This window comes from Schistocerca nitens, chromosome 9 (genome assembly GCF_023898315.1).
Source record: "Schistocerca nitens isolate TAMUIC-IGC-003100 chromosome 9, iqSchNite1.1, whole genome shotgun sequence".
Taxonomy (NCBI): domain Eukaryota; kingdom Metazoa; phylum Arthropoda; class Insecta; order Orthoptera; family Acrididae; genus Schistocerca; species Schistocerca nitens.
This window is the reverse complement of record NC_064622.1, coordinates 347,900,808-347,919,165: the sequence shown is the minus strand read 5'-3', so window position 1 is coordinate 347,919,165 and position 18,358 is coordinate 347,900,808. Positions and strand designations below refer to the sequence as shown.

At 43.2% G+C, this 18,358-nt stretch overlaps 1 protein-coding gene across 1 annotated transcript in view; it reads right to left on the bottom strand.

Moving 5' to 3' along the window:
- The window catches only part of LOC126203069 (protein takeout-like), a 45,704-nt gene extending 28,660 nt beyond the window's left edge, over positions 1-17,044 (bottom strand). Inside the window, exons 1-2 of the mRNA XM_049937308.1 lie at positions 16,923-17,044; positions 706-798 (exon numbers count right to left, since the gene is read on the bottom strand). Coding sequence (XP_049793265.1) covers positions 706-798; positions 16,923-17,007 — 178 coding nt within the window. The 5' untranslated portion in view covers positions 17,008-17,044. The remainder of the gene's footprint in view (positions 1-705; positions 799-16,922) is intronic.
- Positions 17,045-18,358: the final 1,314 nt, after the last annotated feature.

Below are 18,358 nucleotides of genomic sequence, written 5' to 3'. Positions count from 1 at the left end.
TAATCATTGCGTATCACAGCATATTTTTCCTGTCGGTTAAATTTCGCGTCTGTAGCACGTCATCTTCGTAGTGTAGCAATTTTAATGGCCAGTAGTGTATTTAACAGTTATTTTGCAACTTACTGGAATCCAGCGAGCGCTCACTACACGTCCACACTCATAAGCTGCCTACCAGCGACTGACGCTTTCTGCTGGCTGGGAAAAAAAACCACGACTAGACATGAACGTACCCTGTCACATCTCCACCAAAGGAAGTCTGTCGCACTTCATTTATTTACGCTTGCTACAAAACATTCGATACTTTCTGAACACACTTCGCAGCTTGAAAATTAGGAAACTCAGTTTCACGGCGGCGTTTCATCCGACACGCAGCTCACACCGTAATGGGTTCACAAGTTCTTTCCGGGGTTACATTCCCGTCACCTATAGCTAAAAAAAATCCTCTCCATCAAAACGTTCATTTATTCCATGCCTTCCTTCACAGACGCGGGTTTTGTTTTTCGTCAGTACAGTTTATTACATCCTGTGTTTTACACAATGCATTTGTAGCCTGCTGTGGAGGCAGTGCGAATCAGGTCCGGCAAAGTCGAAAGACAGCACAAAGCCAAGCCGTTATCATAAATTTAACAAGTGAATCGCTAGCCTTGCAGCAAACCACCGTTCTTCGCCGCTTCTCGAACCTTGACACACAGCGCGCTTGCTTACCTTTAGCGAGTTCTCCGACTGCGACCTTGATGGCTTCCTTCATGCAGCCCCCAAGTTGTGGGTCTCCCGCCTTGCACCGCTTGAACGAGGCAGCTGTTGAAACACAGTTCGATAGATTATTCTAAATAAAACTGGACGGTGTAATTTAGGTTAAGATAATTAGTCTTAAAACGTCATAGACAAGCACATCAAAGAAACAACGTAGCATGTGAAAGAAAATTTTGGAAGAGAAATAAAACTGGACAGCAAAATACGAAATGAAGTACTATAAGAAACATGTGGGGAAAGAAGTTCATAGAAGAGCCTTACGAGAAGAAGGAATAGGCTAGTGAGACATCCAGGAAAAATAGTAGGAGTGGAAAAGGAATATGAAACTGCGTAACTGGTTACAGAGAATGTTGGCTGTAGGAGTTACGTAGAGATGAATAGATTACCTCCATAGGAAAAGACGGGATACAGCACTAAAACAGCAGAAACTCCGGTTACTTAAAAGAAAGTGAAAGTAAATTAGTATGTGACTGGATGCTCATCACATGGAGCAACCCTTCATATTTGATACCTCGTTAGCGACTTGCATATCAAGGTTTCCAACTTATTTCTGCAAGCAATCTTTCATTTGACCTCGTAAGGCACAGTGGCTTTCGTTCCAGACCTTTCAATAGAAGAAAAATTTCAAATGGTTAGCAGAAAGGAAAGAGAGCTCATCGATGTCAGAAGCACTCACTCCGCAGATGATCTTTCGTAAGCAAGTAGTAGTATTAATCTCTCTTTCATGGCGGTTGTTGGTCGCTAACGTACGTAGAAACCATTTCGACGTAATGCTTGAAAATTGGAAGAAGGAAAGAAGCCGATGACGTCATTGCAGCTGATGTACATCTACGGACTGGGGAAGGAATTTTGTCCTTTCCTTTTCAAAGAGTCTTACGATAAGAAGGAACAGGATAGTGTGATATCTGCTACGGCATCCAGGAGTAGTTGACCAGCAGGAGTAGAGGGAAAAATAGTAGGAGTAGATAAAGAATAGGAACCTGCGTAACTGGTTGCACAATTTGCCTTGTGAGATTTAGACAACCAATGAATAACTAAGTGTCGATGGCTAGACGGCGATTTGAACCTCTTCCCTCCCGAATGTGATTCCATTGTCTTACCACTGTGTTACTCCCCTCTGTTATCCTTGGAGAGAAATACATAGTGCAAAATGTCAGCCCGAAACTTGGAAATGATTCAAATGGTTCAAATGGCTCTGAGCACTATGGGACTTAACTTCTAAGGTCATTAGTCCCCTAGAACTTAGAACTACTTAAACCTAACTAACCTAAGGACATCACACACATCCATGCCCGAGGCAGGATTCGAACCTGCGACCGTAGCAGTCGCGCGGTTCCAGACTGTAGCGCCTTTAACCGCTTGGCCACTCCGGCACTTGGAAATACCACTACTATTACTGTCAAAAGGAATGTTCAAGATTATGTGGTTAGACCGAATAACTAATGAGGAGCTACTGAATAGAGTTTGGAAAATAAGAAATTATGGCGCAAATTGACTAAAAGAAGGGAACGGCTGGTAGGACACAATCAAAAGCAACAGGGAACCATCTACTTGGTTAATGAATGGAAGAACATTGTGTGAAAATTGTAGAGACGGACCGTGGCTTGAATATACGATGGCGTGCTGAAACGTAACGCCTCTGAATTTTTATGTGAAAACTCTTTAAGCTTTTCAAACAAAAAAACGTAATTAACATTCTACATCTGTATTCTTCCTGTCTACATATTTGCAGCCTTTTGCCGCTGATGGTAGGGATATAATATGGTGCTGACCTCACGAAGCTATGGACCCAAGTTGTCAATGAGGCAATGGGGTCCGGATTGTAATGTGTAACATGGTGGTGTGTAACGGCATGTGAGAGACAGCATACCGTAATCGATTTACGAATTAAAAGAGTTCGTCCACACAGGGGCACCTCTTCCTTCACCATGACAATGTCAGACTGCACACGAGAGTCGTGACATCTGCAACAATCCGTCGCCTTGGGGTCACCCCCGCGATCGTTCTCAATATATAACCGACTTGCCCCCATTCGATTTTCATCTGTTTTCGAAACGTAAAGATCTCCTTCAAGGACTTCACTTTGATAGTGATGAAGCGGTGCAAGCATAGGTGAGGTTGTGGCTCAGTCATAAAAGTCAGCCCGCATCTCGTGGTCGTGCGGTAGCGTTCTCGCTTCCCACGCCCGGGTTCCCGGGTTCGATTCCCGGCGGGGTCAGGGATTTTCTCTGCCTCGTGATGGCTGGGTGTTGTGTGCTGTCCTTAGGTTAGTTAGGTTTAAGTAGTTCTAAGTTCTAGGGGACTGATGACCATAGATGTTAAGTCCCATAGTGCTCAGAGCCATTTGAACCATAAAAGTCAAACGTTCTACAGTTACGGTATCAACAAACTGGTCTGTCGGAAGGAGAAATGCTTTCGTCGCCAGGGTGACTATTGAAAAATAAATACTCGTGAGTAGACGCGAAGAATAAAGATGTAGAATGTTAGTAACGTCTGTTTTATTTAAAAAGCTTTAAGACTTCTCACATAAAAATTAGGAGGCATTACTTTTCAGCAGTCATGTGAGGACCCACCACTGCAAGAATCCCAATTCTTTTGGCTGTTCTTCTTTCTTTGCACTCGATGTAAATAAGCAATGTGTACGTGGAATTGGTGTTATCAGAACAGTGAGGATTGAAATTTAGAGACTTTTCCATGGGTTAAACAAAGAATTTGATAGGATAATGCGGTTCTGTCAGCGGTTGCTGAAAGCGATGCAAAAGGACGCGGGACAATTTAAATAGAAATGGACGGTAAGACGGCAAAATTCTCTGCACTTGTGTGTGGACAGTCCATATGTTTGTGCCAAAGTAGGGCAATTAAGCGGGATTTGAAGTCTGGTTGGGATATCTTGTTGTCATTTGTAATCTCAGACTCGTACTGCAATCGTTCTCCGCGTTTATCAAATGCCTCCTCTCGGGTTTTAATCGACGGTCACCTCACAAAATCTCTTCGCGTTTATCGATCTTCACCAAGTATGCCCCTGTCGATGGCTCTATATGCTATAGCCGCTGAACCTAAGTCTCACTGAAAACAGAATTAGAAGAATAGTGGTTCAGAACACGTGGATCTGCTACACAGCATACGCATACGACGTATTGTTGTTGTGTCTTTTCAACAAGACCAGGCCTCGCCGGAAGACGTGCTTAATATCTATATGAAGGGGAGTGGCGCCCAGATGAGTACCTGATACTTCCCCTTAGTGGAGGCTTTGACGAAATTTCTGAAGTGGCATAGTCCGAGCAACAACCTCACATCGTTCTCTGGGCATCTACTGGGAGGCCACGCCAGGCCGCATGATAATTAAGAACTGGGCAGACCTCCTGAACCGCTTCAGGACCACACTGAAATTGCACTTCGATAGACACCGGAACCTCCTGCAAAGGTGCAGATAATTCATGTATACAACGGAAGCAAAATGTGCTACGTGACCCAAGTACTACCGCTCTCTGTAGCTATGGCGTCGAAAATGCAGCGGGCATTCAGCTGGTTTCTTCTACTTGGCAACGTCTTTAAAGTACAGTTCGCGGCACTCAGCCTGCCTCTCTCACGGGACTGTCTTGGGGTAATCAGCGTCCGACACAAATGTGCGACAGTCCTCATCGACTGAACGAGAAAAGAAATAGAGCGTCAGGGCGCATGTCTTCTCCGCAGTCATTTAACCAGCACAAGATCAACAAGCGTAGCGCCACCGATACAACTCGCGACTGTTCCTCCGGAATCCTCCAACAATGCGGAAATACTTTCTAGAATTTAGTTATGTGCATGCCGGCGTTCCAAGCACCTCACAGCTCCTAAACAAGACAATATACATAATCATGATAAAGACCGCACGTGGAAACCCCAAGGAGGCACAGATGAACTGGACAGTACTGTGGCGAAACATTCCCCAACCGTTCCGGCCTTCACGGATTCGCTCACGACGGTATCTGATTGTCAGTGACAAAATACCCAAGACCGACAAACTGCACCGAAACCACCTCAGTGCAGCTGCGCCCTGCCACAAACGCGGGAGCTTCGACTCGCTGGCGCACAAGTTTGTTTGCGGAGTAGCGCTTGAGTGTGGAACTTTCCCCGCCACCGCCTAGCAGCCATTGATAGGACGAACGCGAGCTACCTGAACGTTCGTGAACTCATGTGAACTGACCGCATTCGATACCCAGTTGTCAAACAAAATGCAGCACTATGGATGCTCGGACATACAGCTACCTACATTACTGAGAACCGCGATGCAATATTTCCCTAATATTTGTCCTACATTTAGTGAAATATTTTCGGATTGCGCGCCGGCCGCGGTGGTCTAGCGGTTCTAGGCGCGCAGTCCGGAACCGCGCGACTGCTACGGTCGCAGGTTCGAAACCTGCCTCGGGCATGGATGTGTGTGATGTCCTTAGGTTAGTTAGGTTTAAGTAGTTCTAAGTTCTAGGGGACTGATGACCACAGATGTTAAGTCCCATAGTGCTCAGAACCATTTGAACCATTTTTTTCGGATAGCGCAGATGACAATCATTGGAAAACATTTGGCAACATGCTGCTTATCACGATCAAGGAATCCCCACAAGTGCTCCCCACTACGGCAGTTAATAGATAATCGACGCAATACGAAAGCTAACACTATAGAAGACTCTCTTACAACGCTATAGTTGTTTCACGTAAGTGATAAAGGTGTGAGACTACCAGTAGAAGTCGACAACACATGAAGACCAAGTACTACGATTGACTTTTAGTCATTTGGAGGATGAATCTATAGCAACAAAAGGTTGCTTCTTTTGGACTACAAAAAAAATTCTTTTCATGCAGACGTAATTAATTTTCTCCGTAATGCCCAGGAGAAAGGATCGCGTTTCTTGTCACCTTCAAAGAAATACATTTTATTCAACCAAGAGTAGCACGTGCTTAAATTTATTCGCAGTTTATCTTTGATAAAGGAATTTTGTTACATTATGAAGTCGGAAGAACAATGAAATCCTATTATTTTAGGCCGCGCGGAGTAGCCGCTTGATCTGAAGCGCGTTGTCACGGTCTGCGCGGCTCCGCCTCCCTCCCCCCCCCCCCTCCCGCCCTCCCCGTCGGAGGTTCGACTCCTCCCTCGGGCATGGGTGTGTGTGTTGTCCTTAGCGTAAGTTAGTTTAAGAAGTGCGTAAGCTTAGGGACCGATAACCTCAGCAGTTTGGTCCCATAAGACCTTACCACAAATTTCCAGTTTCTATTATTTTATTTCTTCATTTCCATATTATTATCTTACTATCAGGATACGCACGCACACGACAAAGGCAATGAAGCCTGGAAGATGAAGGCACTTTGGGTGAAAGGATGGGCCATAAGGAGAGATGGAGGCCCAAATAAAAAAATTAAAAAAAGAAAAAGAAGAAGAGCTCTTACACACAGCGGCCTCAATTATTTTAAACAAATATTCCAATCTCTATCCTTGTTCAGAACTTTTACTCATTGTAGCTTTCCCCGGTACCATTGAACTTCTTCTCTGACCTCTTAACACATGTTCTGTCATCTTTCTCCTTCATCTACATCTACATCTACATCTACATCCATACTCCGCAAGCCACCTGACGGTGTGTGGCGGAGGGTACCTTGAGTACCTCTTTCGGTTTTCCCTTCTATTCCAGTTTCGTATTGTTCGTGGAAAGAAGGATTGTAGGTATGCCTCTGTGTGGGCTCTAATCTCTCTGATTTTATCCTCATGGTCTCTTCGCGAGATATTCGTAGGAGGGAGCAATATACTGCTTGACTCCTCGGTGAAACTTCAACAAAAGCCCGTACCGAGCTACTGAGCGTCTCTCCTGCAGAGTCTTCCACTGGAGTTTATCATCTCCGTAACGCTTTCGCGATTACTAAACGATCCTGTAACGAAGCGCGTTGCTCTCCGTTGGATCTTCTCTATCTCTTCTATCAACCCTATCTGGTACGGATCCCACACTGCTGAGCAGTATTCAAGCAGTGGGCGAACAAGCGTACTGTAACCTGCTTCCTTTGTTTTCGGATTGCATTTCCTTAGGATTCTTCCAATGATACAGATATTCCTCAGCAGTTCTGCCGACATTTCTTAGCTTATCAGTCCACGAAATTTCGGCATTCTTTTGTAATATCGCATTTCAAATGCTTCAATTTTTTCTTTACCGGTTTCGTCGTAGCCCATGATTCACCTCCGCAGGATAATACCTGCAAATTATTTCGTCATTATGGTATGTGTACCTGAGAAAAAGAAGAAACAGTGCACGACATGAAGCAAAGGTCTGTGATATCTAGTCTCTTTTCCCCACTGGAATTTCTTCAAACTTTTTGTTTTCGATTTCATTTTTCCTAGTTCTTAAACTAGAGGTTTTCCACCCAAAATACATAAATTGTTACACACCAAGGGTGGGAGGCGACAATGAGATGCCTCTTTGCCGTCTTGCGAAGGACTGCCTCGACGCAGAATGCCCGTCACCCCTTTAACTGTTTAAGTCCACAGCCCAGGTGGCTGTGACGAGACGATTTCGAAGTGAAAAGCAGCGGAAAGTGAATATTGTGTCCAGAAGGCTTCTTTCAGAAGCGTAAGTGGGTTCTTACCTTCGACACCTCTCGTAAATTTTCTGATTTGAGAAATTCTGTGTCCTTTTCCTAGTCTACGAATAACCTATTGTTACTAGTTTTCGGTATCTTCGCCTATGGAATGAGTGTCTGCTACAGGAGAATGCTGAATATGTGTCTATCAGGCAAAAAATAAAGAAGCGCTGATTCGAACAGACGAGAAAAGAAATTTTAAGATCGCTTGATGGGATACTTGCCGAGGCATCAAGGAATCGTCAGTTTGGTTGTGGAAGTGGAAACTGTAGCGAGACTCCAAGAGTTGTTTCTTGTTTCGTGGCAAGTTGCTAGGCTTTTTAGCACTTTATTTTTTTCTACGTGAGTCATAGTAAAAGATGAGGTGGGCACGAATTACATATGCATATAGATTATCAGTACAATATAGATTTCAGATATGAAGATTAATTATCAATAAGTGGAATACCTTATTAATGATCTGGAATCAAAATGAACTCTATATAGAGGAGAAAGGATCAGAATAGTCGAAAATTTTTTAAGCATGGGATCTACTTTTTAAGAGGGAAAGTCAAATGTTGAAATCAATAAAAGTATTAGTAACGACCGGAGGACCATTGATATTTTGTGAGCCATATGTTTGTGACTATTACAGCGCCATCTATCAAACCGAAAAAAGTGGTCCAACTAAAACATTCATATTTCTTTACGTACTACACAAATATGGAATAAAAAATGGGGGTTCCTATTTAAAAAAAAAAACGCAATTGATATCCATTTGACCTATGGCAGCGGCACCTAGCGGGCCAACCATACCGCCATCTGGTTTCCCCCTTCAAGCTAGACCAGTTTCGTTCTTTGTAGTTCTTTCGTTTGATGCTTATTTCGTGAGATATTTGGTCCGATCACTATCAGTGGACCACCCTGTATAGCAAGAACGTGATGAATAGAACGCAAAGAATCATATTCAAGTCGATGTTAGAGAGTACAGTCTTGTATACAGTAGAGATCTGGACACCTAATCGGAAATACACGGCCCAGTCACATTAATGTGACCACCGCCTACGTTCGACGTCAACGTGCAATAACTACTCACAGACGTCAGGTGGCAGCACTAGCAGTGGAGGGTATATAAGGCGTGTTGGTTCAAATGGCTCTAAGCACTATGGGACTTAACATCTGAGGTCATCAGTCCCCTAGACTTAGAACTACTTAAACCTAACTAACCTAAGGACATCACACATCCAAACCCGATCGTGGCAGCAGCGCGGTCCCGGATTGAGACGCCTAGAAACGCTCGGTCACAGCGGCCGGCAAGGCGTGTTGGGAAGGACATGTGCAACAGTGTACTTGTTGCCATAATGTGTGTGACGTCCAAAAGGGCATGATCATTGGGTTTCTGGACAAGGGTGGAAGCATTTCTGAAACGGCTGAGTTTGTAAACTGATCGCGTGCCGCCGTAGTTAAAGCATAACGTGCATGGCAAAATGACGCTATCCAAAACGGGCGCCAAGTTAACTGTGGTGAACCACGGGCCATAGATGACAGGTATGAACAACTACTGCAGACATGTGTACTGGCGAACAGACTTGAAACTCTTGAGCAAGTGACGGCTCAGATGAACCAAGGAGCTACCAACAGTGTCGCCTCAACGAATATGCAGCCAACCTATTTGCATACGGGCCTTCGCAGTAGGCGCCCAGTTCATACACCCATGCTGACTGCTGTTATTCTGCGACGAAGGCTGGAATTTGCATGCTAGTAACGCAAGTGGGTGATCACTGAGTGACGACCGATGACCTTTCCAGCAAATCAAGCTGTATGATCCATCAGGCAGATGGGTGCTGCTGTGCACGGCGTGAAAAGTCTGAGAGCCAATACCCTACAACAATCGTCGGAAGCGTCCAGGCCGGAGGGGGGAGCATTATGGTCTGGGTAAATTTTCGTCGCATTCCCTGGGTGATCTCCTCATTCTGGAGAGCACAGTAGATAAATACAAGTACGCATCTATTCTTGGGGGCCATGTTCACCCATATAAGCGGTTTGTTTTTGTTCCATAAAAACACGGGAGAACTGCCGGATATCAGTAACTTCCTGTCACCTCGCTTTAAATAGCGGAGCTCAACGCGTACTCGCCAGTACTACTACAGTGGCATTCACCTGAAGTTGGCCAGAAGACTGCGCCGAAATATCGTGGCAGGAAGTTACTGATATCCGGCAGTTCTCCCGTGTTTTTATGGAACAATCAGTACGCCGGGAAAGCTTTAAACATCAGTTTGTTTTTGCTTGGCACGGTGGTATCTACTAGCAGGACAATCCAACATGTCACACAGCTCGCGGTGTACGTCGATTTGTGGTAGCGTTTTGGAACATATACTGTATTCGAACATTATGAAGTACCTCGAAGAAAACTATTTATTGACACATAGTCAGCACGGTTTTAGAAAATATCGTTCTTGTGAAATACAACTAGCTCTTTATAGTCATGAAGTAATAAGTGCTATCGACAGGGGATGTCAAATTGATTCCATATTTTTAGATTTACAGAAGGCTTTCGACACCGTTCCTCACAAGCGACTTCTAACCAAACTGCGTGCCTACGGAGTATCGCCTCAGTTGTGTGACTGGATTCGTGATTTCCTGTCAGAAAGGTCACAGCTCGTAGTAATAGACGGAAAGTCATCGAGCAAAACAGAAGTAATATCCGGCGTTCCCCAAGGAAGTGTTCTAGTCCCTCTATTACTCCTGATCTATATTAATGACATAGGAGACAATCTGAGTAGCCGTCTTAGATTGTTTGCAGATGATGCTGTCATTTACCGTCTTGTAAAGTCATCAGATGATCAAAACGACTTGCAAAATGATTTAGATAAGATATCTGTATGGTGCGAAAAGTGGCAGTTGACCCTGAATAAGGAAAAGTGTGAAGTTATTCACATGAGTACTAAAAGAAATCAGCTAAATTTCGATTACGCGATAAGTCACACAAATCTGAAGGCTGTAAATTCAACTAAATACTTGGGGATTACAATTAGAAATAACCTAAATTGGAACGATCACATAGATAATATTGTGGGTAGAGCAAACCAAAGACTGTGATTCATTGGCAGAACAATTAGAAAGTGCAGCAGGTCTACTAAAGAGACTGCTTACACTACGCTTGTACGCCCTATTCTGGAGTATTGCTGTGCGGTGTGGGATCCGCATCAGGTGGGACTGGCGGATGACATCGAAAAAGTACAAAGAAGGGCAGCTCGTTTTGTATTATCGCGAAATAGGGGAGATAGTGTCACAGACATGATACGTGAATGGCAATCATTAAAACAAAGGTGTTTTTCGTTGCGACGGGAACTTCTCATGAAATATCAATCATCAGTTTTCTCCTCCGATTGCGAAAACATTCTGTTGCCACCCACCTACATAGGTATAAATCATCACGATAAAATAAGAGAAATCAGGTCTTGCACAGAAAAATTTAAGTACTCGTTTTTCCCGCATGCCGTTCGAGAGTGGAACGGTAGAGAGACAGCTTGAAGGTGGTTCATTGAACCCTCTGCCAGGCACTTTATTGTGAATATCAGAGTAATCACGTAGATGTAGATGTAGTACGAAGAGCACCGGAATAAGTTTACCATACACCGCTGGCCACTGAACTCCGCGGATTTAAACCCAATGGAAAATCTGTGGGACCACCTTGATCGGGCTGTTCACTCCATGGATTCTCGACTGAGAAATCTAGCTTACGTGGCCGTGGTACTAGAGTCGGCATCGCTCCACCTCCCTGTCAGTAGCTTCCAGAACCTGACTTACTTTCTTCCTGGAGTCTCGCTGTGGTCTGCGCTGCAGAAGATAGTTATTCAGGCATTCAGGTTTTGACAGGTGGTCATCATCTGACTGGACAGTGTACAGGGTGTTTATATATGAATATCAGGGTTTTAACGCGTTATGATATTTATTATATTAAACTTACAGTTATAAATGATATGTCGAATGAAAGAGCAACTCAAACAGTTGTGTTTGGCACCAGTGCGCATGCGCAGCGCGCGATGTTTCCGCCACAATCCGCTAGACAGTGACTAGATGGTGCGCCACCCCACCGGCCCAAGCGCTGGATAGGCCGCAACGGGCCCAATGACAAGGCTTGCTTTGCATGGCCACGTTGTTCACCCGACCTAACGCTATGAGATATTTTTCCTTTGGGGCTTCACCAAGGATCGTGTGTACTTGCCTCCGCTACCAGCAGACCTCACTGAATTAAGAAACAGGATTGAAGCAGCTGTTGCTACAATCACTGAAGACACACTTATCAACGTTTGGGAAGAACTCGGCTATAGACTTGATGTGTGCCGTGTGACAAATGGTGCTCACATTGAACATTTAGAAGGTTCTTGGTAAAACTGAGTTGCTCTTTCATTTGACATATCATTTATAACTGTAAGTTTAATATAATAAATATCATAACGCGTTAAAACCCCGATATTCACTTATAAACACCCTGTATATTAATTAACTGAAAGTGTTAGAGATGGACATTTTGAGAAAGTTGGAAAGAAGTTTTTAGAAAAAGGAAAAAGTAATAGTGAAATGTTAAAGAGAATGCAAGCGAGATAGAAGGAAACTGCAGTGATATGGACGTGTAAGAAGAACAAAGGAAACATGAACACCAAAACGTATACTGGGTTGTGAAACTGTTGGAAGATGGATAATTGGATGATCCATGACTACCTGACTCCAAAACGTACGGTCGATAGTGAGAAGACTTGGTATAGAAGAAAAGAATACATGAGATCGAAATACATGGAGGAACATCTCGAAGAGACAGTGTTTAATACTTGTGTCCTGATATGTTAAAATAACTGAGTTACCGATGTTGTTAACGCTGGAGGAAATGAACTCAGTTCTGAGGAAATCTCAAATACTAGTAATGAATGCCCTTCTTTACGTATGCGATAGGTCTCTGCTGCCGCAGTATGGTCGTGACTGCTGCAGACAGAGTAGCAAAGGAATTGAAGCAGCACCTCACTATATCTTCAGATGGTACATTCATTGCAATTTTGAAAACTACTTCTGCCTTTTCTTTCTTTGAAAGTGAGAATGTGCAAACTCTTTACTCATTATTTACATAATTATGCATTACCAAACGTATTTAACGATAAATTCCCCTTATGGTAAATAAGTGTGCTGGTTGTGTGAAGTAGGTTCTAACTTGTGCAAAAATAAACTTCTACCTGTGCTCTTCAACTGAAACAATGAGAAAAAGAGCAGCATTAATATTCCTGTACCTGTACCAGACTACATTTCGTCTTAATATTTACTTTAATGGACGTTCTTGCTTGGAAAAGACGCCTACTAAAATAACTAGCTTGTAGATTTTCTTTTACACTTTATAGATGGCTTTGACTAAGTGACCTTTTAATTCTTTTCCAAATGTGTCAGTCTTTGTTGGATGCTTTGTTATAGAGTGGTAATTTGTTTTACTAGATGATCAATGTGTTCTGAATACTCATTCGCATTTGCGTGTTTCGTACTTAATTTGTAATTTATTGAAAATGACAGCTCACTCCTCAGAGAGAGTCTTATACGTACATAACATCGAAGATGCTAAACATATTTCTATTATGATAATGGCGGAAGCTGAATAAATAAATTAAAATTTGTGCCATAGCCGATACTTGAACCTGAGTCTCCTTGCTTACTGGTCAGGAATGCTGACCATTACACTCAGCAGCACTATGGCTAACATTGCTGCACGGGTTCAAGTTCCGACTGTGGCCCAAATTTTAATTCATTTATTCAGCTTCCATCAATATCGTAGAAAAGATGAGACATAAATGTCGCGAGGAAAATTTAATTATAAGATCTATATTTCTATTAAATCAATAGAAAGGCCCAGAATCTTTTAGAATTCCAAAAAGGAATAAGAAAATATTCGTGGACTGCAGGAAACGAATCATGTACATTTACATGGCTACTCTGCAATTCACACTTAAGTGCCTGGCAGAGGGTTCATCGAACCATTTTCATGCTACTTCTCTACCATTCCACTCTCGAATGGCGCTTGGGAAAAAGGAACACCTAAATCTTTCCGTTCGAGCTCTGATTTCTCTGATTTTATTATGATAATCATTTCTCCTTATGTAGGTGGGTGACATAAATATTTTCGCATTCGGAAGAAAAAGTTGGTGATTGAAATCTCGTAAACAGATCTCGCCGCAAAGAAGACCGCCTTCGTTTCAGTGACTGCCACCCCAACTCGCGTATCATATCAGTGACACACTCACCCCTACTGCGCGATAACACGAAACGAGCTACCCTTTTTTGCACTTTTTCGATGTCCTCCGTCAATCCTACTTGGTAAGGATCCCACACCGCGCAGCAATATTCCAGCAGAGGACAGACAAGTGTAATGTAGGCTGTCTCTTTAGTGGGTTTGTCGCATCTTCTAAGTGTTCTGCCAACAAAGCGCAGTCTATGTTTCGCCTTCCCCACAATATTATCTATGTGGTCTTTCCAATTTAAGTTGCTCGTAATTTAACTCCTAGATATTTAGTAGAACTGACAGCACTTAGATTTGTGCCATTTATCGTATACCCAAAATTTATCGGATTTCTTTTAGTACCCATGTGGATGACCTCGTACTTTTCTTTGTTTAGTGCCACTTTTCGCACCGTACAGAAATTCTCTCTAGATCATTTTGTAATTGGAATTGATCGTCTGATGATTTTACTAGACGGTAAATTACAGCGTCATCTGCAAACAATCTAAGGGGGCTGCTTTTAGATCCTGTTAATACATTTCTCTCCACTATACTAAGGTGAACATGGGCAACTGGTGGCCATTTCGTATGTGATGGACCTGCTGAAAGCTCTTAACCACCTACATGTCATTACCCGATATTTAGTTACAACAAACTGTATCAATATCACAAGTTGCGACATCGTCGCGAAAAAACACAGTGACCCATATATGTAATAAGTTTCTTTAATTTACGTCTATGGTGACAATCTTTTTTGTTTAGCAGATCACCGGTTTCGGTCTTTAATGACCATCATCAGATCTGCAGCAAAAATGGGAAAAATATAAATACACTCGCAAACTGTATACAGCTTAAGAACAATACATAGAGCATATTGAAAAGTACTACTGACAAAATTTACATTTGTGCGATTTAAATATGAAGAGGCATACCTGTTTCATAAAAACAAAGTCCTAATGTACGGCAGCCATAGTGGCATCGTCAAATGTTAAATGCGGAATCAGCACCAGCATCGTCAAATACATATAAATCACATGACATGCACGAGTCATGTCGTCAGTAAAACTACTATTTAAAACAAGCTGCCGTACAGTAGCCACAAGATGTTTGTGTTTTAAGTTGACCAGATGTCGCTAATGTCGGCATACACTAGTTTTCAATAATTAATTGAAACAGCGAAAATAAAAGGGGATACGATAGTTAAAGTCTGTAATAAGCTTATAAAGTATAAAAGGTGTTACAGTAATAAAAATCAAATTTCATTTGTGGCTCCTTTAGCGATTTGTTTTATGTTGTTTAATATTACCCGGTGCAATATCAATGGTGTTTAATGTCTATGTCATTGTCTAGAATATTGGCACTAGAGTATATGTCAACCACTGTTTTTAACTCTTCGTCTTTTTAACAATATTACTTTTGTCGTGTTCTTTTAATTGCTTTTTATTACTGTAACACCTTTTATACTTTATAAGCTTATTACAGACTTTAACTATTGTATCCCCTTTTATTTTCGCTGTTTCAATTAATTATTGAAAACTAGTGTATGCCGACATTAGCGACATCTGGTCAACTTACAACACAAACATCTTGTGGCTACTGTACGGCAGCTTGTTTTAAGCAGTAGTTTTACTGACAACATGACTCGTGCATGTGATGTGATGTGATTTATGTGTATTTGACGATGCTGGTGCTGATTCCGCATTTAACATTTGACGATGCCACTATGGCTGCCGTACATTAGGACTTTGTTTTTATGAAACAGGTATGTCTCTTCATATTTAAATCGCACAAATGTAAATTTTGTCAGTAGTACTTTTCAATATGCTCTATGTATTGTTCTTAAGCTGTATACAGTTTGCGAGTGTATTTATATTTTTCCCATTTTTGCTGCAGATCTGATGATGGTCATTAAAGACCGAAACCGGTAATCTGTTAAACAAAAAAGATTGTCACCATAGACGTAAACTAAAGAAACTTATTGTATCAATATCGACGCATTTTCGAGAGTTTCTCAATTGCTGGTGTTTTGAGACACCATATATTCGAAGGACATTAGCTGTAATATATAAAATCCATCAAATTCCAGTTTCAACTAAAACGACGAAATGCAATAAGATGTCTCTCAAGTTCTTCAGCCAACGTATATCTTTGAAAGGAGCGAAGCCACAGTACCTGTCGAACGTAATCGTATGCGTGAAAAACAGCACGACCTGTGCGCACACAGACAGCTGCGGTGCGGTTTTCTTTTCGCAGAGCGGCCATAGACACGGGTTCGCAGGTAGATGCCGTGCTTCTTGACTTCCGGAGGCGTTCGATGCAGTTCCCCACAGTCGTTTAATGAACAAAGTAAGGGCATATGGACTATCAGACCAATTGCGTGATTGGATTGAAGAGTTTCTAGATAACAGAACGCAGCATGTCATTATCAATGGAGAGAACTCTTCCGAAGTAAGAGTGAATTCAAGTGTGCCGCAGGGGAGTGTCGTAGGACCGTTGCTATTCACAATATACATAAATGACATGGTGGATGACATCGGAAGTTCACTGAGGCTTTTTGCGGATGATGCTGTGGTATATCGAGAAGTTGTAACAATGGAAAATTGTACTGAAATGCAGGAGGATCTGCAGCGAATTGACGCATGGTGCAGGGAATGGCAATTGAATATCATTTAGCTACAATATAGCAGTTCAGCAACTGGAAGCAGTTAAATCCATAAATTATCTGGGAGTACGCATTAGGAGTGATTTAAAATGGAATTATCATATAAAGTTGATCGTCGGTAAATCAGATGTCAGACTGAGATTCATTGGAAGAATCCTAAGGGAATGCAATCCTAAAACAAAGGAAGTAGGTTACAGTACGCTTGTTCGCCCACTGCTTGAGTTCTGCTCAGCAGTGTGGGATCGTGCCGGGTAGGGTTGATAGAAGAGATAGAGAAGATCCAACGGAGAGCAGCGCGCTTCGTTACAGGATCATTTAGTAATCGCGAAAGCGTTACGGAGATGATAGATAAACTCCAGTGGAAGACTCTGCAGGAGAGACGCTCAGTAGCTCGCTACGGGCTTTTGTTGAAGTTTCGAGAACATACCTTCACCGAGGAGTCAAGCGGTATATTGCTCCCTCCTACGTATATCTCGCGAAGACACCATGAGGATAAAATCAGAGAGATTAGAGCCCACACAGAGGCATACTGACAATCCTTTCCACGAAGAATACGGGACTGGAATAGAAGGGAGAACCGATGACGTACTCAAGGTACCCTTCGCCACACACCGTCAGGTGGCTTCCGGAGTATGGATGTAGATGTAGAACGACTGGCGACATTATACTCACGCAGCTTGGCTGCGGTCGCGAGGTGCGACAGCAGCGCCACGGCGGCGAGGATGGCAGCGGCGGCGGAGGGAAGTCTGCAGGCCATGTCGACGGCTGTGGTGTAGTGGGTGGCTCTGCAGACGCTGCCCCGGACTGTGGCGCCCGGACCCGCTCAGCCGCACTTATAGTCCGGAAGGAAGGGCAAGGGCGCCCGCGGCCGCTGGCCACGGCCTTCGCGGCGGTCCGGTTCCTTCGCCGTCATTAGCGGCGCGGTCGCCACGCGCGTCAGCCGGCCAGAGGCCGCCGCGAGGACGGAAGGCGACTCCAGAGTAAACAGCCTTCCCTTCTGCATCAACAGGGGTCATTGGGAAACTTCGTGAGGCAACGGAGCTCTCACGTGTGCATTGGCTTTCGCGACCGGAGTCAGTTTCCGTAAAACTCATACGGGCTGTAGACTACGATCTATTGTAAAACGTTGAACCAACGCTTAGGCCGCGATTCCAAGCGGCGTGAAACGCCGTGCTAAGCCAACACCACCTAGACTACAGGCATGTGCGCACACTTGTGACGTCACATACTGATGGCCGGGTCTGTATCGGAACGCTCGTGTTAAGCACTCTGCAGCTGTACGAATTCACGAGTTTTAGAGCTGAGACCGCATAGGGATTCTCATGCTTTCCTCTTCTACATGGCCTTGTAATGAAAGTAGTTGTTGTTGTTGTGGTCTTCAGTCCTGAGACTAGTTTGATGCAGCTCTCCATGCTACTCTATCCTGTGCAAACTTCTTCATCTCCCAGTACCTACTGCAACCTACATCCTTCTGAATCTGCTTAGTTTATTCATCTCTTGGTCTCCCTCTACGATTTTTACCCTCCAAGCTGCCCTCCAATACTAAACTGGTGATCCCTTGATGCCTCAGAACATGTCCTACCAACCGATCCCTTCTTCTAGTCAAGTTGTGCCACAAACTTCTCTTCTCACCAGTCCTATTCAATACTTCCTCATTAGTTATGTGATCTACCCACCTAATCTTCAGCATTCTTCTGTAGCACCACATTTCGAAAGATTCTATTCTCTTCTGATCCAAAATATTTATCCTCCATGTTTCACTTCCATACATGGCTACACTCCATACAAATACTTTCAGGAACGACTTCCTAACTCTATGTTAACAAATTTCTCTTCTTCAGAAACGCTTTCCTTGCTATTGCCAGTCTACATTTTATATCCTCTCTACTTCGACCATCATCAGCTATATTGCTCCCCAAATACCAAAACTCCTTTACTACTTTAAGTGTCTCATTTCCTAATCTAATTCCCTCAGAATCACCCGACTTAATTCGACTACATTCCATTATCCTCGTTTTGCTTTTGTTGATGTTCATCTTATATCTTCCTCCACAACACTATACATTCCGTTCAACTGCTCTTCCAAGTCCTTTGCTCTCTCTGACAGA